The 23,502-nt window shown below is 44.7% G+C and overlaps 1 protein-coding gene across 1 annotated transcript; it reads left to right on the plus strand.

Annotated features, from left to right (window-relative positions):
• The first annotated feature begins 15,732 nt into the window (after positions 1-15,732).
• MGP (matrix Gla protein) lies at positions 15,733-21,834 on the plus strand. The gene is made up of 5 exons (XM_017804588.1): positions 15,733-15,820; positions 18,448-18,596; positions 19,375-19,410; positions 20,505-20,580; positions 21,458-21,834. Exons 2-5 carry the CDS (start codon positions 18,536-18,538, stop codon positions 21,594-21,596), a joined length of 312 nt encoding a protein of 103 aa, XP_017660077.1. The 5' UTR covers positions 15,733-15,820; positions 18,448-18,535; the 3' UTR covers positions 21,597-21,834.
• The last annotated feature ends 1,668 nt before the right edge of the window (positions 21,835-23,502 follow it).

Here is a 23,502-nt window from a genome sequence, read left to right on the forward strand (position 1 = left end):
CTCTTCCTCAGTGCTGGAGGGAAAAAAAACAGGACATGAATGAAGCTCTGGTTCTGCAAACAAGCCTGGGAGTAAGAGCAGTGTCCCCAGTGACTGTGTTCGCTGTGTACACAGCTAATTATAGGTATAGCTTTTCAGGAGCTTCATTATGTACACTGGGGAATTTAATTCCCTCTGCACCTTGCAGAGCTCTGCACCGAACTGACAATCTTGGGAGCCACAAGGACACCAGAGGAAAGGCCTCCTCCTCCTCATCCAGCTGTTCTGTGGGACTTGCACAGCATGGACAGTCCTAGAGTGCTGGGCACAGATGTGGTGGTGGTGGAGTCACCTTAATCCCTGAGCTCGAAGGCTTCTGCAATGCAACTTTGGTGGGCTTAACCACTGCAATGGGCCATTTGAGGGAGAAACCAGATGCACAATGATGTGGATGGGGCAACCTCTTGTTTGTTGTTTCATTTTTTGTTGGTTTTTTTTTTGTCCAGTCGTGTTATCTCTGACCTGAATTTGTGGTGTACGTGGCCCAGATGTTTTGAGCTGTCTGGGGAGACTGGTTTAGTTTTCAATGGGAGGAAGTGCTAGATGCAAACTGACAGAGGGCAGGATGAGGGGGTTCCCTTTGCCCTCAGTATTTTGGAGATACTGTGATGTGAGAACCTCTGCTCTGCAGCAGCATCTGCACTCAAGGGACATTCAAAATACCTAAGAAAACAGCTGAGTCTGCCTAAGAGGAAAGTGAGGCTGCAGAGGCATATGAGAGCTGCTGTCTTTACTCCAGGGAACAGGGAATTGGGTTGCACTGTGGATGATGCAACTTTGCATTCATCTTTGGTAAGAAAGGATTTGAATGCCTCCAGAAGCAGAATATTACAAAGACTTGGAGGTTCAGTAAGCGGACAAACATTTTTGTGGTTTATTCCCCTGAACTGTTGTGTGGGGCATAAAATAAGTAAATGTTGCTTGGAGGTGAGGGCTGGGTCCCAGGGGTGCTCCCCACCTATACTCCCCAGGCAGAAACCAGCTGCCAGGTCCTAGTGGCACCATTCAGCTCTCTTGGGCACTTCTCTTTGGCATTTGCAAATGCCCTTGAGATGCAGATGTTTAAGTTACAGCCCTCTCCTCAGCATTTCCTACTGGTTGGTGGGCTGTTTCCCTGTGAAGTATTCATATTTCATCAGCACCTCTTCTGGATATACACATCCCTCAGGAGTCTGCTGGGTCATATATGTCAGCAGGCAGCAAGGGACCTGAGGGATGAGTTGATGTTGAGAGTTGCTGCTCTTCTGTCCCGAAGTCCACAGGGCAAGGCTCAGCTCTCTGTTGCTTTATTCCTCTCTTTTCCAGCAGCTGATGCAGTGCCAACTTCATGTAAATCATACTCATCATCAGCTTGAGCAAGGCTATTTGGGGAAGAGGACCTTTAACAGGATACATGTGGTGCATCAACTGTTTGTTGCAATCTCTCACTCCCGTGCTTCAGCAGAGAATTTTTCTTCCTTTTGTGTAGTACGGGCCCAAACCAAAGTCTGAACACTGCTGAATGTAGGGGATTTAAACCTCTGAACTAGCCCCCATCTGCTGCAGGTTGAAGGAAGACTTTCAATATGAACATGTCTGCCCTCAGCACCAGTTTCACTTCACGCAGAGTTCTGGATCTGGCTGTGAGTGTCTACTGAGCTGTGGGGAATCTGACAGGAGAAGGACCAGAACAATCTTTGCACCAACACTGAAGAAGAGGAGTGGGCACTGGTTTCTGTACATGAGTCTGTCTGGTTAGCATTGCTCCTGCTCTTGAAAGTGGCTGGGAGATGCTCAGAGCCCTCTGACTGCCAGCATGAAGGGAAGAGACATCTCACAGGGCATGCATCTCTCCTCCCTTATGCATGCAGAAAACAATCACCAGCACAAGGCAGGATTAAACCTTCTTCCTTTCTTCTAGGGACTCTGCTAAGCATCAGGACTCTGCCAATTTTGAATAAACAATTTTAAAATCTCTCCTCTATTTACCGGAATACCTGTCATAGGATGAGCTTTATGGTGCTTAAGTCAGATCCCATCTCATGCCCATAACTCCAGCACTGAGCTGGGCCTGAGTTCCCAGGAGTGGGAGGAAATAGTGATGATTTAGTGCAAGATATGGTAGGAACCATTGTCCTTCTTAAAATAAAAGGAGGAAGTGCATGACTGTCTGACACCTCTGTTTACAAAATCACAGAATTGGTAAGATCGGAAGGGACCACAATGGATCTGGTCCAACCTCCCTGCTCAGGCCGGGTCATCCTAGAGCACATGGCACAGGATTGCATCCAGACAGTTCTTGAATATCTCCAGTGAGGGAGACTCCACAACCTCTCTGGGCAATCTGTTTGAGTGTGTAGTCACCTACACAGTAAAGAAGTTCTTCGTTATACTCAGGTATAAGGAACTTCCTGCGTACCAGCTTCTGCCCATTGCCTCTTGTCCTATTGCTTGGCACCACCGAGAAGAGCCTGGCCACATTCTCTTGACACCCTCCCTTCAGATACTTACAGATATTGATAAGGTCCCCTCTCAGTCATCTCTTTTCAAGGCTGAACAGGTCCAGCTCCCTCAACCTTTCCTCATAAGAGAGATGCTCCAGTCCCTTAATCATCTCTGTTGCCCTCTGCTGGACCTGTTCCAGGAGCTCCATTTCTCTCTTGTACTGAGGAGCCCAGAAGGAGTTTGTCTGGAAGGAAGCTGAACCAATAAATCTGGGCAGCAATATTAGAAACAAATCCTCTCTTGCGGGTGGACAGATCACAGGGCTTAGTCATGCTGCACCTTGGCACAGGATGGGTTCCCCTCAGTACCACTAGTGGCAGCCCACGGGCTGGCAAAGAGGTAGGGACAGTTGACACAGGAGGAGGAAATATTGTCTGAAGGATTCAACTGGGGAAGTGGTTTGCAGGACCGTGAAAGAGGAGGGCAAGGAAGAGCCAGAGGCTGATGTGGGAGAAGGAAAGGACTTGCCCAAGGGGGAATGTGGCCAGCAACAGGTAAGGGTCAGTGAGGGAAGGTGCTGGATTGGTACCACAGAGAACTGACAGTGATGAGAACACATAAGTGTTTTTTCTAGGGCTGTGAATCAAATACCTCTTTGACCCTTTTTGGCTCAGTCACAAAGGAAACTTCAGAGGAACATTCTCAGTGGAAAAACCTGCAAAACCACAAGATGCACATTGAATAAGAGAGTACTTGTTCCCCCATTTGAATTTCTCCGTTCTCTGCTAATGTACCTAAAAATCCAGGCTGGCAGCTTCCACGATCTGTAAAGCAGCATATATTTTCAGGTTAGAGGAAAGGCCCATGCATAACTGCATCTCTGCCTGCACCAGGCCTCCACATATGATGGCTATGCGGAGTTGCCCGCTGTATCACAGCTGCAAAGAGCACCGTGTCCTCCTCCCCACGCGTTCCCCAGGGCTTAAGCCATTGAATCCTCCATGGATCACAGCAGCCCCTTCAGAACCCCATATCCTGTCCACATACAGGTTGAAAAGTCAGACCCATCCACTTTCCAGCCTAAACACATGGGTTGTTTGTGCACTCCAGGTTTCTCCCCATCCCTGTATTATGAGTATTATATATTCTTCATGTCTCCCACCTCCCTCTCTTCCTAGGCCAGAGCCCACATTTCGTTACCCTGTTAGGGGCTTAGTCTGACTCTATGCCACCTATGTCATATGTTTTGTATGATGTCTACATCACAAGCATTATTTCTTGCCTTTTATCTAATAACTGAGGCACTGGTAGTATTGCTATCTGTACCTTTCAGAGAGGCTGGAGATAGTCCATCATTACCTCCATAGGTACCAGAAGACATAGCATTGCTGCAGTCCAGTGCTATGTGGGCAACTGCAGACAAATGTGAAATCTTTGGGTCTGCTAATCAACTATCAGAAGAGCAGGATGGGATCTTAGTTTTCCTGGGTTTTGTTTTGTTGCTGCTAATCACTGGAAGGAATAAATTAATCACCTTAAGAAAAAATGTTCAATCTGTTTTCTTATCTACTAAATAATACAGGGCTGTATGCCCGAAAGATTGTGTTTTAAAATACAGATATGATGTTTTCAGTATAAATCTGTTGTGCTCTAAGTATTCTTTGGCATTTTGGAATTCAATGTGGGTGTTGATCCTGGATGTATCATGACTTCCTATTGCAGTCAAGACTTGGCCAGATTTTTCTGTTCTTTGGCTGAGAAACAGAAGAGACAGACAGTGACTTACCCCAGATTGTTGGTGAAGCCCGTGGGCAGAGCTGGAGAAAGAACCCAGATCTTCCACATCCAGATCTCCTGGACTTTAGCCATATGGCCACACTTTCTCTTCACTCTCCATCTCCCTGTGACTCTCAGTGGCTATTTTCTTAAGTTGAAATGGCAGCCTTTCACCGTGTATCAAAGGCTGCCTTGTTTGGTTGCTCTGCTTTGGCACACCTGAAGCTTATCAGATTTGGATCACTGCTTTCTCTCCATCTCTCACTCCTTGCCAGTGAGATCTGTCCTCCTGCACAAACTGCCTTATCCTTTTGGGGGCTGATGGTGAATGTGCTTCTTTTCCACATGGCTTTCCCAAAGCAGTTGTAGTGTTTTCTTGGATCCCCGGGCATCCTGGATTTCAGACCCCCATCTTGTAGCAACATTTTCAGGTTTTCTGCTCTGTTGAGATTCTAGCAGTAAAGAAAATATTATGTTATGTAGATATTAGGAAGATATTTTTGCATAGTAAATGTTTTAATATTATTTTAAATAATTAGTAAATATTGGAATATTAGTCTATTTAAAATATTTTATTACAAAGATACTAAGAAGATATCTTTGCATAATCAAGAAGCATCTATGGCAGGTGAGAGGAAAATGTGAATGAGCCCTTGCTTGGTACATTTGAATCTTGGCAAGACAGTAGCAGAAAGGTACTGTTAAAGTGAAAGGCTATTTCTCATGCTATAACTGAAGTAGTAATGCTTATATCAAATGATTAACTCTCTTTAAAGGTTTGCCAGTCTTCTTCTACAGACCCATTCTGTCCTCCAGGAATCTGGATGCTGCCATGGTTAATGGCTCTTCCAACTGCTTCCATCTGGCAGGTTCCTAGCCTGGAAACAGCACATCTTTGGTGTCTCTCCTGTGACCTGATAACTCATCGCCACCACACAGGGACACAAAGTACTCTGGAAAGAAACACTGCTCCCACAGAGGAGTGGAGCAGGCAGGAATAGAGGGACCTAAGAATCATCCCATTAGGTTTGTCTTCAGTATCCCAAACCAGGGGCTCTTCTTTCTGCCTTGATTTCTGTTCAATAACTTGGAGACTCTCAGTGGTACAAGATACTCCACATGTCCCCTCTCAGTCTACAGGGTAGGGCTGGCTCTAAGTGCACCCTCCTCCTCCCTGCTGGCTCCCTGTCTCTGTGTGAGTGACAGGGCTCTCTGATGCTGGTATGATTTTATTTCTCTTTTTCCCCATCCCATGCACTGAAGGCAGCTCTATCCCAAGCATAACCCTGCTGCTCCCAGGGGAAAGTGCTTGTCACATTGCACCTGCCCCAGGCACTCCTTTTTAAAGAGAATAAGTATCCCATGCAAAGGGAAAACAGAGAACCCACCAGGCACTCTCCATCAGAATGGTGATAAAGCAAGACTTCAGTAACACAAGAAAATGGATTAGCTGCCTTGCCCTAGGGGCCCTGTTCGCCTTCTGAGTCTTGAAACTGGTATTTCAGAGGAGTCCTTCTTGGCAAGTCTGGCCTTTTGATCTAGGACAATAAAACCCTTCTTCTTTTAATAATAAAGATAACTGTATCCAGGACATTTCAAACTTGAGAAACTGCTTTACCAGCATTTTACAAGATAGGGTGGGATTATTTCTGTGGCTGTTCCTATGGAAATGAGGTGCTCTGTATATCTGCTTGTCCTGTCCCCACTTTCAAATGATCAGACACACCCACAGCAGGGCAATGGTCTCTAAGGTATTATGGTACCTGTTTTTTTTGGGACTAGGTGTTGGGCAGAGGGGGAAAGTCCCAAAACCTGCATCATTAGCTTTATTATGCTAGGGGCACTGTAGTCTTTATCATGACATGCCCTCACATCGTTGCTGGGACCTTAACCTCCCCATGATGAGCTGCTTGGGAGCTGCTCCTTGCTCCTAATCTGTTGCCTTGAATGGCACTGGTGTTCTCCAGCTCATTTCAGTGCCCCCTCCTTGAAAATTCATGCAGGATTGTTTATTTTGATTTGGGATGGGTTTATCTGAACATCTGTCCTTATGCTGGGAATCCATTAAGCATGCAAACCCAAAGCCCCTGAAGTAGTTCACTTCTATTTCTAGCCAAGACGATCAGCCAAAGACTTGGCGCTGTTTATTTATGTTTAATATATTAAATCTGTCTCTGAATTTCTCTGTGACAGACAGACATGCCACAGATGGGCAACATGTGTGGGAGGGAAGTCTGTTTCTGGACAAGCACCATCCCCCTCTGCTTTTCCCCCAGCCCCACCACCCACTCAGCAAATTCCCAGGGAACATAATTCCCAGGTCAATGACAAAAGCAGCAAAAGCTCCCACTGAGAGCAAGAAGGAGAGGGCTGGGAGGAAAGGCAAGGTTATCTGTCCTAAAATGCTCCCAAATGGAAAATGGAAACACCAGGGTCCTGAGATGGGAATCAAGACCTCAATTTGCTTCTTCATTGGTTATGCAGCTGCTACTGGTAACTGCTTTGTTCTGTCATTTGGGCTTTGTTGTTCATGTTCCCCCTGCCCCTCTCCCCAGCAGCTGGGGCCACTCTGTGAAGCTTTCCTGGCCGTGGCATCCTCCTACAGGCTCTTCCCCAGGGCCGAACAGGGCCTGGAGCAGTCGGGAGGTGGCAGTGCCATATCTGTGGTGAAGGGGACAGACAGCCTGGAGAAGGGGATGGGGCTGGTGCCATAGTGTGTCCCACTGGCCAAGTGGGGCAAGCATAGAGAGGAGAGGAAGTAGAGTGGGATGGGGGGAGCTAAGGCTGGCTGTGGGCTGCTTTATAGCTACTGTTATTCAACTCTGTGGCTGAAGCATGGTGGGCAGGTGCAGAATGAGGAGCCTGACCTCTCTCCTGCCCAAGGCTGCTGTTCCTGTGTTATGTGCTCTCCCTGCAGTGTTGGAAGCCCAGTTCTGGAACCAACACCAGGCTTGACTTCGTCGTGAACATCAGCAACTCTACACATAGAAAAGGGCCAGAGGTACACTCTGGGTGTCACTCTGCCTTTTGATTCAGTTTATGGACAGCAAGGTAGATCAGGTCAAAGAAATGTATGCTCAGGGGGACACATAGGCATGCAGCTACTGTGGGAGAAGCTGGGGTGCTCAAATGAGTGGTGATGGGACGCGCGGGGGACTGGCAGTGTGATAGGTGGGTCAGGCCTCATCATATCCTACAGCTGAAGGCAGGTCATGGTCACATCTGTTCTGGAGGCTGGCGTGGGTGAGCTAGTCCCTGTGGCTGGAATTAGCTTTGCATTAGCAGAGCTGCTGAACTGGATGTTTACCTACTTTTGGATTTGCTGTAAACACAAGGCACTGCTGGGGCTGTTCTTCTTCCTTCCACCCTGGGAATGCAGCTGGCCTTAGCTGATTCTGATGCTGCTTCCAGCTCTCAGTGTCCTGCATACAGTTCCTTTTGCTCTGATACCTTGGAGACCTTGATATGGGGATTTAGATCTAGCTAAACTGGAATCTATGTCTTCTGCTACCCGTTCAGGCCTGCAAGTGTATTTTATTACTTTATTCCTGTTTAGCAGCTTAATTTCCACCCAAAAATCAAAGCCTGCTGAAATCAAGTGCAGTTCAGACACATATATATGAGTTAGCTTACGGAGGTCATACCAATGTGGTAGCTGTCAAGAAAGTCCCTGTGCCCTTTTCCCTGATCTCCTTAGGCACTTCTCTCCACTGCAATTGTTGGACATCAGCTTGGGGAGTGGGGTTTCGTGTCACCAAAGGAGTAGCTGCAGGATAGAATTGCAGAAGAAACCCTTCCTGGGGCCAAGCAACTTTTCAAGGAGCTCACACAATTCATCAGATTGCAAGAATAAAGGACAGCAGCCACCAGGCAGATAGGGATGGGCAGGAAACAGCCTCAGCAATAAGACAGCAGGAACATTTTTCTCAGAAGCAGCTTCAGGTCAACTTTGTGCTGCAGTGTTGCATGTTGCATGGAGGAGGCAGAAGCCTGATCTGAGATTTCAGGTGCTTGTTGTCAGGCAGAAGAGAAGGAGCTAAAGCCAAGCCCTCAGCTGTCACCTCACCCTTGCAGATCTATCTCTCTTTAGTGGCAGTACAGAGCTCCTCGTAACACTTCTTCTTCTGTTTTACTTATGGTGCCCCTCTACAAAAGTGCAAACCCACTGAGATAAATTATTTTCTTATGTTCTTACTAACTCAAGATCTCCCCAGATAAGTTATAATGACAGTAAATTTCTGTTTAGCAATCCACTGTCTGCAACAGTGGATGGGGTCAGAAACAGATCATCATTAGAATGATAGCACAGAGGAGCCCAGAGAGATCAGATAATACAGAAGAGCTCCAGGGGCTGAAAAACAGAGTGAACTTTGGACACCTGTGTACCATCTGTCATCACCAAGCCCCAGGCTTGGGAAGGCCAGACAGTGATAAGAGGGTCCTTGGCTGAGGAAGGTGCTCCTGCCAGACAGGCCTCTTCTCCTATGGAGAGGTGAGGACAGGTATGTAACCACACATCTGTCCCTTCTGGGGCTTGTACAGCACTTTGCACAAGCAGAGCCTTACTCCTAATGAGGTACCAGGGTGACTCTAAAGAAATTACTGCCCTTACTGCAGTCCTTACTGGAGTTAGCTGTTCATTTCAGGTCTCAAAATAGACAAGGGTCTTTTTAGGAGCTAGTGAATATGTTTTATTTATTGTGTAGCACTGGTATTTTATCTACTGGGTCCTCCAGCAGGTTCACTAGTTTCTCCTTCAGTTCTCTAGTGAAATGAGCATCAAGAAAGAAGACACCTACCTCAAAGAGATGAAGTGACGGATAGATGGTTGGCCAAGTAACATGGGGGAAGGTGTGTTCTACAGATGTGTACAGATGTTTGGTATATAATATATGCACAGCAGAGATTCTCATTCATTGTCTGCTGTATGAAAATGTATGGTATTAAAGAACATTGTCATTAATCTTATGCTTAGCCAGCCAGCAGGGTTGTGTACCCAACATCTGACTCATGTAGTGTATTTTGCTGATAAATGTACAGTAACGTTTTCCAGTGCAGGCATTGATATAGGTGGGAAACAGTGAGAACAGAAATCCCAAATAATACAATCTGGTTGGTGACAGGAAATATTGTAAGCAGATCCTATTACTGGAACAGAGTGAGGAAAGCATTAGTTATAACCCAGGAAGGACAAAAGTATCTTTGTTGGCAAGAATATTTTAAAAAAGAATCTTAAAAAAGAATATTTTAAAAAAGATTCTACCATGGAAAAAGCTCTATGCAGCTTCTAGGATTGATACATGCCTTAAGTCATATGTATGCTTTTATGTGATTTTTGGCACCTGTATTGAGTCTTAACATGACATCCTTTATCATGGATGTAGAGAAAAAACAATAATTTCAGCAGAACAGACCAAAACTAGCTTTGACCAAGCAAGCGAAGGAAAATGTTGAATCCAAAAGTGTCACCTCATGCCTGCAGCACTGGAGTCACTCTTTTTCTTATACATCTGTCCTGGGTTTCCTCCCACTGCCTGGCTAAAAAGACAATGAGACAAAAGGGAAAGAGCTCTGCTGGGATTTTAATAATATGCTAATCCAGGTGCCATCAACATGTGCTGTTGTTATATCCCTTCTTATGCCTGCCTTCCTAATGCTTCCACACCCAGAACTCTTCTTTGTTCTCCATTTATATTTTTTATCATTTCCTTTATAATTTAAAGGAATTTATGACCATTAATGACAAATATCCCTGGCAAAGTTGTGACTTCTGGAGTCCAGTGCCATTTTAGGAAGAAGAAAAAACTAATCTAAAAGATCTGATTTATCATAGAATCATAGAGTATACTGAGTTGGAAAGGACTCATCAGGATCATCGAGTCCAACTCCTGGCCCTGCACAGGACACCAGAGGAATCACACCATGTGCCTGAAAGCATTGTCCAAATGCTTCTTGAGTTCCTTTTATCTTTCTTTCTCCTTTTAAAATTCTTTCCTGCTTTATGAGAACACAAAATTTCTGGATACAAATAATCAGTTGTCAAGTTTAATACAAATAAACAATAAGTACATATCCAAAGAGCATATAATTAGTGTGTGAAATTCATTGCTAAGGAAGGTTGTCAAGTTGAATGGTTTGACTAGCATGTGATGTTAGCAACATTAATATAATTTGTAGTTATGCATAGGAGGGTAAGAGTAGTCAGATTTAATGCTTCAAGAAATAAGAATGTCTTTCTTCTTGCCACAAACAGCATTTCACAATTAGCTGGGTATTGTGCTTTTCCCCCCACTCCCTAGCATTCCTTTTTACTCTATCAGATATTGACAACAGAGGCTGAGACCAACACCAGGGGCTTGATGTGTCACAGAAAAAGTTATTTACTTACTAGAGACAAAATTTATGATCCTTTAGATACAGAACTCGAGATAGAACAGAGAAACATATATAATACTGCAGGGATGCTTGTAAATATTTCAGTGGTATCCTGCATTCAAGACAGACGGAACACAAATATTTCAGTCCAATCTTGGCTTCAAAAGGGCAGGCAGATTTAGGATCTAAGATGCTATCAAAGCTTGTGCTGAAAAAAAAAAGAGGCATTACTGTTATTTTTTTATTTACCAGATGGATAAGAAGAGTGCAACCACAGTTGCTTTCTTATCTCTCTACATGTCTGTACAGGAAATAAGGCGGGTAAATCTCATCTGATCCCAAAGAATAAGTCAGGTCAGGACATTTTTGTGTTCATGTGGTGAAGCAAGGGAAATGAGGGTGGAAAAGGAAGAGAGATTTCTGCTCCCCTTTCCCGTAAGAGTACAACCCAGAAGCATGCTCTGTTTATATAAAGCTCGAACTTTTTGCTTGCTCAGTTTTTCTTAGGATACCTGAAGTACAAGCAATTCTAGTTACTTAGATGGGTTATTTAATCCCCACACAAGAGCCTCTCCCAATTTTTTCAACAGCCAAATAATATTAACATTGTCCTGTGTCTTCCTTTCTTTCCAGACTGAAAGAGAAATATGCTGATCAGTGTATGTGAGCACATGTGGGTGGATGTGGGTGAAGCCAAAGGAAGCAGCAGAGTTAGCTCTTAGCCCAGAATGTTTTGGTTACTTTATCCAGTGAACTGAATAACCTTGGTCTGGCTTCTGTGAAATTTTAGTCTTCTGTGCTCATGAACTTCCTATTACCAGTAATTTTTTTTATTGTTTCAGCCAAACACAGCTGTTCTGGGAAGTCCTGGCCAAACGGAGATAGTCTTTAAAGTAACTCAGTGACATCCCATGAATGGTGCTGAGTATTGGAATTGAAGGCTTGAGCCAGGATCACCTTTTTGCAGCAAGCAGAAATGGAGAGCAATGAGCTTCCATTAGGCTGTACTGCTGACTCCAAATACTCCTGTATTCATACCCAGACTGTGACTTTTCTAGGATATTGGCCTTCATTATGAAGTCTGATGGATTATAAGGAGTAACTTTGAGGATCACAACTGCATAGACCATGGCTGTGAGGTTTTATCTGGACACTAATCTCTGAATTTCAGTAGATTAAACATCTGCCACCACCAACATAATACAGTGGCCAAAAAAGTCCTCAGTTTACCAACCAGCCAACGAGCCAAACCTGACAGCTCATCAACTGTAAGTTTCTTTTTATGGTCATGACTAATGTGGAGATAGGACCAAATTCTGTAGGCCAGTGGAGGTAGAAGAAGAATTGTCCTCTCACTCTCTGACTTTCTTCAGGGAGGAAGGATCTGGGCCTCTTTATGGTATTTATTTTCAGTCCTGCTTCTTAACACTGGGGTACTGAGCAACCAGTTGCCCCAGAGTCCAGAGTGACACCCTTCAGGCTGCAGGTGAACTCCACATCCATGGGCAGGAGAAAGTCACTGGAAGTCATTACGTAAGACGGAAAGGGGAACTTCTAAAGTGCATCCTAGCCCAAAATGTTGGAGAAAGCAGGAAAGAAAATAGCTGTGAGCTGGTATGGGAACCTTCCTCACCCACGGCTGACACTATCTGTAAGCTTAGATGGTGGTTTTCACAGCACTAAGACTATACATGGATTCACTTTGTTAGAACCAATACATATTTTCACACTGGAAACTTTTATTTTTGCAGAATGTTGTAAATGCTGGGGGCAAAATTTTTCTCAGGGGAAAGGTCAAGACAGGTTTCAAATATATGTGTTTAAATATTTTTGAGGAAAAAACTCACTGCTTACTCTTTATAAAATTACTTTTTTTCCCCATCCCCACCACTTATCTATTATGAAATTACTCTCTTCTCCCCATCCCACCATGGAAATGGAAACTAATAATTTCAGTTATTTTGCAAATAATGTTCGATTGCTGTGAAACTAGATTTCTCCTGTTTATGTGCTTCCCCTTTCTCTTAACCTTTGGAAATTTTTCAGTCTGTTCTTGAAATGTGTCTTTCCCAGGTTGAACTAACATTTGAACTAGTTTTAGGGTTAATTTCGGGTAGCTGAGTAAGTTTGCTGCCAGAACTAACACACGTTCAGATATGTATATTGAGTTCTTTAAATGTCTGAAATGTGTTCTGTTTATTTTTATTTTATAGTCTTTTGACTAGCTTCTGNAAAAACATCTCTCTTTCTAAAGCTTAGTGTCAGTATGCTAGTTTTCAGCACGATTTATTCCATGAGGTTGTTGACTCTAATTAGATTGTGGATACTTGGACACTCTTACTTAATGGCTCAATTATACTTTCTTCTTGGATCAGTTCCGAGGTATTACTTAGGACCAAATGAAAAAATAAAAATAAAATCTTGTTTTCTCATGTGCTGTAGAACTAGTTGTTCTAAAAAGCACTTGTTTGTCATGTTGAGAAATCTCTTCCTAAGCCATAGACCATGTGGTTGCTGACTAACTTCCATCCTGAAACACAGGAGCAAGCTTGAAAAGGACTGTCCAGATTGATGAGTCCAGTTATTTGTTACTCCAGGCAACCTGGGTTTGGAAACCCTGCTCTGTTGCAGAGGTGATAGGGTTTATTCCCCTACTGTAGTGCTCAGCAACTCTGCTAAAGTCTTCCTATCATGAGCTGGGCACTAGGTGAGGGACACATAGATATGGATCATGGCCCTAAAGACACAGAGTCTGGAAATGAGATTTATCCTAATCATGAGAGCTGTGGACTCTGAAACAGCCCCTGGAGGGGTACTGGAAACAGTTTGTAATTGCTAGTTCATTGTCCTGCTGGAAAAGCCTTGTGGACAATGCAGGGATGGAGAGGCTTGGTGCTTCCCACAGGCTACGGTCTGTCATTTTGGATGTGAGCGCAAATCACCTTGTTAGTCCTCATCTATAGCACTTCCCACTGGAATTATTCTTCTGTGAACAAAGGTGACCTGGGCCATACAAAGGGATCCTGCTGAGTTCTCCCTGGTAACTTATCCAATGGCACTAATAGATGCCCATCTCTGCAGGCACATTCTCAGTAGACATATCAGAATCAGTATTCTGTCATCAACTTTATGATTGTTGGTTCATAGTTTTTCCTTTTATTAACTGTTTACTTCCAGTTTTTGAGCTTTTAATTTACAACAGAATTCTTTCTGCTAATCCCATTGGAAGACCTTGCCTTTGTGCTGCTGCATATTATCCTGTTTCTGTTACTGCAGCTTTCAAGGTCCTCCTTTTCATCCTGTATAGGCTCTCATGCCTCCTTTTCACTGCTGTTGCTTTCTTGCTTTGTGTTATTGACAAAATTCCTCAACAAGTATTCCTTTTTAAAGCCAGCCATTAATGGAAGTATTCAGTAAAACTAGCCCCAAGAGAAATTAAATTAGTGGTTTCTCAACATTTCTCTTTTTCACTGCTTAAGCTTCCACCCCATTTGTCTGGTTCCTTAACTAAAAGTTTGTCAGATGGCACCGGGGCCAAAGGTTTACCAGCACCTAGGTAGATGAGGGTGACCAGATCTTCTGATCTCTTTCAGGGTGCAGCATGTCGTAGCGCTGAATATTCAGATGACCCTGATGGGTGGTAGATTAGGGCAAGAAATGTCCTCCTGTTTGCACAGCTTTTCAGAAGTGGTTCATGATTAAGTGTCCTATACCTTGGAAACAGTTCAAGGTCGATGTTCTCAGGCTCTGAGGACCAATAGCTGCTTGTACAAGGACACGAGTAAAATGGTACCTTGTTGCCACAGAGAAGTCTGAACTTTCCCCAAACTCATAGAACACTGTAGGAGCTAAAGAGATGACCATTGGACTGTTCTCTGTCCAAACATTTGGTGGTTCTTTAACTCCACGCATATTCTATCATCTTCATTTTGCAACTGAGACTGCACATCAGACCACACTTGATCTTTTTCTGGACCAGGCAAGCCACACTCACCAGCTGTTTAATTAATGAATAATGTGATGGGTTTTCTTTCTTAACTTCCCAAACCACTAATTTCTGCAGCTGGTCATCCCTCCATTAGATATTACAATGAAATTCTTTACTGTGAGGGTGGAGAGATGCTGAAAGGTGTTGCCCGGAGAAGTTGTGAATACCCGAAGACCAGAGTCTCGTGCTGTCTGGATGAGGCTTTGAGCAACCTGAGCTAATGTAAGGTGTCCCTATCCATGGCAGGGGATTTGGAACTATATCATCTGTAAGGTCCCTTCCAACCCAAACCATGCTATAATTGCACCTCTGCTGAGCTCAGTCCCTCAGTCTATGCCTACCCTTACTTAGGGACTGGACCTGCCAGCACCTTTGCTGAGCATGCACCAGGCATGGATTTCTGCTGAGGGAGGGAGCACTGCTGCAGGTTGCTACTCTCATGGGTTCAACATCCCAGTGTGGTGCCTGTGTGCTCTACATGCACCATGTGCTAGGTGGTGCAGACAGGATCAGAAGCCCAGTAGCCCTGTCCAACAACTACATGTCCTAGGCTGTCCAGCACCGTTATGGGCCTGGTGTGAACTGAGAGGGTGGATCTCAGGGGTTAAGTTTGTGTAAGCCAACTCACAGGGTTTTGTCACTTCGGGGTTTTCAGAGCTACATCAAAAAGCAGACACCTTTGTTACGTGAATTTTCAGTCTGACATTAGCCTGCCACTAAGAGAGGGGATCAGACAGTTGTAAAAGCAGCATGAAGAGAGGGGGAGAAGGCTTCTGGCTTCCTGTTTCCTGTGGAAGAATAGGTGCCCTGGCTAGCAGCATGGCTTGAGTTAGAGCACAGAAGGGGAGGAGGGGGTGGAAGAGGGAGGGTCTTGCAGCAAAGACTGGAGCTTGTTCTCAGATCTCTGTCCACTCATTGCTCCTAGGCATAGAGAGGTAACCTGGATGTGGCTGTGCCCCCACTAGTCCCTGGTGTCTGCTCTGGCTCTCTCCCTCTCGGCTCAGTTCCCTGAGGTTGTTGGTTTCCTGGCTGTGAGCAGAAGGTATTTCTGATGGAGAAGGTGGTACCCTTGGGGGTGGATCAAGAGTGGGAGAGGGGAGGAGTCACTGATTAATGCTAATAAATAAAAGGTCCCTTTTCTTCAGTCCAGGGTTCAGGACACCAGAAGAGCTGCACCGCCAGACAAGAGCTGCAGGCTGGCAGGGAAGCAACACCTTAGTGAGTATGCAGGGACCGCCTTGCTTTTACTGGACAGCTGCTTGTTATTATTGCCTTGCTGGTGCTTCACAGCTGCAAAATGTTAGGAGTGGTTGCTAAGGCATGTGTATAACGTTCTGAGTCTCCAATCCAGCAGTAGACAGATCAGGGCTGCTTTTTTGATCCCCCCTTTATTTGTGGGACTGTGGAGATTTCCCTGGCATACGCAGGTGATTGTCTTAGCTCCCTTCTCTATTTCTAACCAGTGGCTGCTTCTAGAAAGCAGAGGGATTGGGCTCACTGTCTTGCATGGTATATTACCTCTGGGGCAGCCCACTATTGCTGGGGAGGGGAGATGTGTGCTGGGGAAGTATGGAGTATAAAGGAGATGTACTTTTGCAAGAGAGCATTCCTCGAAGGAGATTTGTTGGTATAGGGCTGTGTAGCTGGCATGTTCACCCTTGAAAAATGTATTGCCTCTGTGGTGAAAAATGAAACATTTGGGTTAAAGTGGTGTTTGTGGCTCTTCTCCTGTGGTTGATGCAGGGTATGCTCCAGGCATTCTGGGATCAGCATCCTCTGAAATGGGAACAGAGTCTTCCAGGGAGCAGAAAGCTCTGCCTTGAGTAAAGATAAATAAAGAGGGTTTGGCTGGAAAGCATGTTGGAGTTTCCCATTGTGCAGCCTCACTTTCATTCCAAAGTACTCCCAGCATCTCCCTCTCTGTGCCCCACTGTTTTCCCACTGGGGTCCCTCCTCCAGTCTCTCCCTCAAATCTCCCTTTCTTATTAGCTCCTGTACAAGACACTTGGGAAACCTATAAAATCCACATTCAACACTAAGTCCGAAACTATGAGCTCTAAGGAATGAAAACAGTCACAGAGCAGATATTTTCCTTAAAGAGGCTGAAGTGGCAGGGCATGGAAGGGCAGCATAAATGTCTCTGTTCCCTTCTGACCTTTTGTGTATAGCAGACATGTTTTTTCCCTTAGTTTTCCTCCTCATTTTAGGCTAAGCATTGATGGCACAGGACTGAGGTGATCTCACATGGGATGGGATAATGGGGAAGAAAAGCAATTCTGTCTCTTTGATCTGTAGTTGAAGACCCTTCTCAATTTCTCTCCCAGAAACCAGAGGCTTCAGGAAAGGGCCATGAGTTTGGCATTGAAAGACTAAGTTGTAAATATTAATTTAGTAAGATTAAAAGAGTAATCTTTTTTCCGCTGAAGTTTCACTCCTCTCTGGGGAAGGGTTAGGCTCTGGCTAGCTGACCCTGTAGTTCTTGGCTGTGTTACCTGCAGTGTGGTTTCACAGATTGGCCTCTGAATGTAACAGCAGTGACAACACCACAGTGGTTTGGGGAGAATGGCCTGAACCCAGAGTGCATTTGCTCTGTACCCTGACAGTGAGAGATCCTGATGCCTGCATGTATACATGGAGAAAACAGGTGGTCATCACAGCTTGGATCACACTTGAGAATGGTTCCTATGCCCTAGGCCCATCCCCAGGCAGTGTGCAGGGTCCCAGCCCCACCACTGCCATTATTCGAGGGCTGGCAGGCACTGGGTACCCACTTTCCCTCCCTCTTTCCTCTAGCAAACTACTCCTCTTTGCTCTTCACCCAGCAGGGATGGCCATCTCTGTAATTCCTTCTTTCTTCTTTTACTCTTTTCTACTTTTCCACAGAGCTGCTGGAGAGTTGAACACTCAATATTTTGTCTGTCTCTATTGTCCTTGATATTGGTCCCAGACAAACTCTTGATTTGCTTAAAAACCAAGATAATGCTCCCAGAGACTGCTGGCCTTGGAGATTTGTCCCAGCTGAAAAGTTTTGCATTGACATCTGATGTTGGTGCCTGGTGGAGCAAGGACTGCTTAGTGCTAGACCAGACAGATATCAGTCCTGAGAGATATGGTTACCTCTGGCTCCACCAAGATGTCCTTCCTTGGTCTGGAAATGGAGTCTAATGTCAGTACCACAGTGAGAGCCCTCTGAGAGAGGGTTATGGGTGTCATCTTAATGCAAAAATGATGATCCCTTTGGCAGAAGGGATTTGTTTAGGTTGCTACTTGTTACTCCTGGAGCAATAAAGTAGGAGACAGGAAGGGGTACTAGGATTGTGTTCCTCCTCTGATGACTGGTGGGCTGGCATCACAGCAAGGGCCACTGGAGAGAGGGGGACTGAGGGAAGCAGGAGTGTTTGAAGCCTCAGTCTCCACATCTCCATCGGCAAAGCTGACAAAAGAGTTTGGGCTGGCTCTATCCAGATGGAACATGGTGGGGGCAAAGAGGGCAGATCAGAGGAAAAATTAGAAAGGCAAACATTTGCATTTGGGATCAACACGCACCTCTGCCTTTGGACCTCTGGCAGTCTCTGAAATTCCTTTCCTGAAATTCCAAAAGCAGGCCAGCTTTTATGAGTGTGGAGTGCTAGTGACATGTTTGTCTCTGGATTATGACCCCCAGCCCTGAACTGGGAGAGGAAGGGGGCATGCATTCCCAAAACTTGATTCAATCTGCTAATAGAGGGTGTTTTGTAATGGCTCTATAGAGAGTGTACCAGCTAGCCATCGTCTTGCCCAGGCTCTTTCATAGGCCCCCTCCTAACTATGTTTTCTTAATAAACATTCCACTGCTAATTTTGCAGTCAGCCCAGGATCTCCAGCTGCCCTCAGTGGGAAGAAAGCAAAACACAGCGAGAAAGACAGTGAGAGATTCCTCCCTGCACTGGCACAATGCGCACTCTCATCATCCTTACGTTTCTGGCTGTCTTGGTGATGGCTGCCACTTGCTATGGTAGGTGACTTTTATTACTGGGTAGAATGATAACTCCAAACCTGCAGATATTTTTGGGTCTGTTCAGATGTTATGTAACTCTGTGTCTTCTTTTCTCTTAACTTAATCTCTTGCCTGCTTTGTTGCCCTTGCGTCAGATCCTCCTATTCCTGTTCCAGAGCTGTTGGCTCCAGTCACTGGGATTTGGGGTCCAGGATGCTTCAGCCCTTCCTCTCTGTTCCAGCTCACCTCACAGACTCCTCCTCTTTCTGTCCTTTTGTTGTCTGGACTACAATAACAGTATTTATTCTTAGTTATTCCTTGTTAATAGGAAGATTTCCCTTTTTCCTTTTGTAATGTTAGCCCCGTTTTCCTGTGAGGCACACAGTTCTGTACTGGTGGAATTAACATGCTGCTTTATCCAAGAGTCAAGTGCATTTTACTATGCTAATCCATTCCCTAAGAACACTTGTAAGCTTTGAAGGTAAGCATGTATCATACCCACTGTAGTGTCAGGAACAGAAAGTGAGGAACCATTCTTGAGAATCAGACTGGATGACCAAGCACAAGTCTGGAAGTCCTGACTAAAACACCACATGGCTCCATATTAAACTCCTGAACACTCTGAACTTGAATAAATTCTAGGTCATGCCTCTGATCGCTTTCTCTTCCTTTTAAACAATACCTTAAAACCTGGCTTCTCTGATTTGTATGTGTGTTCTATTGATCTGTAGAGTGTGAAAGACCGATTCCTATCAGTACAGTGCCTTACCAGATGTTTTACTCTTTCTTTCCCCAGAGTCCCAGGAGAGCATGGAGTCCCACGAGCATTATTGTAAGACTGCTTTACTGTTTTCTTGGATTAGAAGTGTGCTACAGATGTGCTCAAGATCATTTCCTTGTACTTTACTGTAGGGATTAAACACTCAGCCCTAGGAAACTGAATTTACTGGGAGATGGAGTTTCAAGATAAAAAGGGAGAGATGTATCAGCACATGTTCATACCACCATTTTGCATTGAATATAATGCAAGTTGGAAAAGAAAATTGGCAAACGGATCTTAGGTGTCTGTTGCATGTACCAAAACCAGGTTAACTGACACTAGAAAAGGACATTGCTCAAAAAGCTCTGGGATGAGCATGGAAAGAGGTACTGCAGAAGCCAGTTACAAAATTTATTCTCTCCCAAGGACAAGGAGAGCCTTACCTAAGCACCTTGGAAGCAGGTGGGATGTATGGATAGGGGGATCCTTCTGCTGGAAGAGTGAGTGTCACAGGAAAAGCATGAAAGGGTGGAGAGTCTCACTCTGGAACAAGCAATATCCTAGAGAGGTTAGAGCACAGATGGACCGAAACTAAAAAGAAATTTGGACATCTGGAAGAAGGGCTTCACAAAGCAGATATTTAGAAGCACAAAGGCACATGTGTGAGCCAATATCCACAGACTCCTGAACTCTGCAACAGGCCTGTGATGTTTCTTGAAAGCGAAACTTTCAGTGACTGCCTAACCTTGGAGGCAGAGAGACTTACTCAGGCCTTTCCTGTTTTTACCTGTAATTTCACTATTCTTGTAATTCTGAGTGTGCTCAGACTTCCCACAGTCTGTGCAGCTTGGTGCCTACCTCTTCTTCGCCAAGCTCCACTTACTTGGAGGAGCTGTGGCAGCAAAATCACAGTAGCATTCCCCTAGGTGACTTGAGTAACAGCAGAGCAAGACCAGCATGTGCACTTCCATACAGGCTGCACCAACCACAGTGAGAGCCTGTGGACGAACCAGTGGGGGCGACAGGAGGGAATTTAAAAGGTCCTGGGTTTCACTGTGCATAGGAGGGCAGACAAGAAGGCTGTTATAAAGGTGAAAGCTAGCTTTTGTTGCAATCTGGCATTGAAAAAGTACCTCTCTATCCTGAATAACTCCTTGCCTTCTCAGATCCCTTCATCAATAGGCGAAGGGCCAATGACTTCATACAGGCTGACACGAGACTAGGAGCCATCACTCAGGAGAGGTATGTTATGGACTAAGGACACTGAGGATGGGAGTGGGGAGAGGTTCCTCCTTGCCAAGCCCAGGCTGGTACCAGAGGTGGCAGCCATAGTGACTTCTGAGAAGCCTCAGTCCCTCTCTCAATGTGAGGTATCCCTGAAGTCCCCAGTCCTGGGAGAAGCAAGAATTCAGATAACAGAGAACACGTCCTTTGGTTTGGGGACGTGTCATGTTCTGGGAGGACTCTGATTAATTCTTCTAAAGGAAACACCAACAGAAGGAGAGGGAATGAGTGTGGGATGATCAGAAAGAAAGCTCAGTTTGAGATCTTATTCTAGTCCTCAGATCTCAAGCAGAATTTGGATGACCTTTTCTAAATCACAGGGCCATCTGAGGGCCTCCTTGCCTCCTCTATAAAATATGGATATAGGCAATTTTATGCGTCATGCAAAGCTTGTGAAAATTAAGACTGAAGCACAGAAATCATCTCTTAGTGAGGCATCAAAGCAAACCTCCTCAGTACCAGGTGGCCCCTTTGCATGATGTTTTAGGTCTTTGTTCCATGTGTGGTTTTGGGGAAGAGCTGAAGGGAGTAGGCTGAGGTAGGCTGCAAAGGGAGGACCCTTCCTCAGACTGAGGCAGGAACCATTCCCCTCTCCCTACCACCTTACTTAGCCCTGAAAAAAAAGATTGCCTGGGGAGGCAAAACGTTCCTACTGTAGTCACATCACTGCCTGAGTGTAGTAAACACAGGAGCTGGTGTGCCAAGATCTTTGTAGCTGGATAATGGACTCTGGTGACGGACTCTTAATCCTGGTTGGGAGCTATGGTGCATGAAAAGGCTGTAGGCAGATATTTGGGATGACAGCACTTACCCCTCATCTCTCCTACTTTTACAGGATCAGGGAGCGTACTAAGGCACCCCATGAACGTCAGAGGGAGATCTGCGAGGACTACTACCCTTGTGAACTGTACGCTTATCGCCATGGCTATGCTGCTGCTTACAGGCACTATTTTGGGAAGAGGAGGACTAAGTAATGGATGACCTGCCCCTATCCTGGGGCCTGGATCCAGGGTATCCTCCCAAAAAATGCAATGGCTCTGAAACATATGCAGTTGCTTGTGTCCCTGTATGTTATCCAGCCTGCTGCTTCTCTCCCATGTAGCCATGGATTCCTACACTGTGTTAATTAGTGCTGAGCTGATGTAGCAGAGATCAGAATGAATTCAGGATGTGGGTGTTTACTACACAATAAATTGCTGGTTTGATACTATCTTCTCATGAGTCAGAGTATTTTTAAAGGGGGTGTGTAATTTTCCATGAAGAAGCTGAGTTTGTTTATCAGATTCTGGGGAAAAAATTACTACCTTGCAATCATAAGAGTTTGAAAGGATCTACAGTGTTTTTGTTGAGGGGTCTACAAGTTGCTTCTTTCAGAGGTCACTGGCCAATCTCAGCTCCCAGTCTTAAGACATCTTATAATGCTATGGTGTTCAGAAGGCACTTTTTGAAAATAAAATCTGTAATATCTTTCATCAGTTGGGAAAACAAAATTTAGAAGGCATCTATTTAATCTTAAAAACAAAGTTAGAGTGAGGGTTGATGACAGAAAATGCCTGTAAGTTTCTTCTTGTTTATCCAGTTACCATCAGGTCATGATGTAGGGTACTCCTGTAGAAAGGAGTGTGTGGTTCAGACTTAACTCATATTTCCTTTTGCAATCCCCTTTCAAAACCCTTACTTCCACTTGGAATGATTCCAGTAGCACTAGAAAGCTGCAGAAACCAAAGGTGGAGAGGGGTCTTGGTGGCAAAAAAACAAATAAAAGAAACCCAGGTTTTGGGGTCAGGCCCAATTTTGTTTGTATAGAACAATTCAGTTTTACTGTTCACAAATTGTTTGAAACCAAGGTGTGTTAACCCTGTGCACTTGTTACTGAGCACCTCCTGGACCACTGAGGAGTGAGCACGACTGCAGTTGGGTTGTCACCACCACCATCGCCGGGGCACATTACAGAGCCTGTCCCCAGACCAAACAGCACCAGTGCTGACATGCCCAAGAATTCAGTACTGTTCTGGGCTGGTCAGCAGACACGGCAGCTGGGACACTCCTTGGTGTGTGATGTGTAGGGGACATAACATCTATCTTAGCTCAGCACAGATGGTTTGAACATTTACATCTCCAGGCTCACACTGTCACCTGCAAATTACAGAAGTGGGAAAGGTTCATGACATGCTATCAAAGGCTATGAGGTATAAAGTATCAAGTTGTTGACTAATCTGTGAAATAAAGTCTAGAGCCAAATCTACCTGGCACATTATAAATATGTGTCTTTTTCCAAAATGTGCCTCAGAGCTTTGCCAGCTTTGAAATTGAACCTTTGGAAAGAAATGTGATTGATTTATTTATTGAAAACCCTTCTGATAGGAAACTCCATCCTGCCAGTTGCTAAAGTTTTGTCCAGGGGAAAAAGTGAGAGATAAATGCATTTAAGGAAAAAAACCTATTTGGATTAGGTATATTCACACCCACGCTTGCTCTGCGTGTTCCCAAGGAAGTAAATCTTATAATCACCAACTGGAGCATACCCTAAAATCAACAAGTCTGCAGTGTCTGAGTTTGACTTGACACTGTGACACTACCAAAACAGAAGACACAGGGCTTGTGCTGTCTGAGTCTGTGTCCAGAAATATCTTGCGATTCCAACCTCCAGTTAAGCAGTATAAATATTGAATAATACCAGAGATTTCTGTGGGATTTCATTAGTGTGAGCAACAACCTAACAGTTTTAAGAGACTACATGCTGGTTAGAAAGCTTGGGAAAAGCTGGGAGGACAAATAAAGCTGTTTGGATTACTAGAATTGTATATTTATTTATTTGTATTATTTCAAATATTCATCTGGAAGCATAACTTTCCTAGAATACCTATTATTTTTAGATAT

The sequence above is a fragment of the Lepidothrix coronata genome, unplaced genomic scaffold (assembly GCF_001604755.1).
Source record: "Lepidothrix coronata isolate B3197 unplaced genomic scaffold, Lepidothrix_coronata-1.0 Scaffold9, whole genome shotgun sequence".
Lineage (NCBI taxonomy): Eukaryota > Metazoa > Chordata > Aves > Passeriformes > Pipridae > Lepidothrix > Lepidothrix coronata.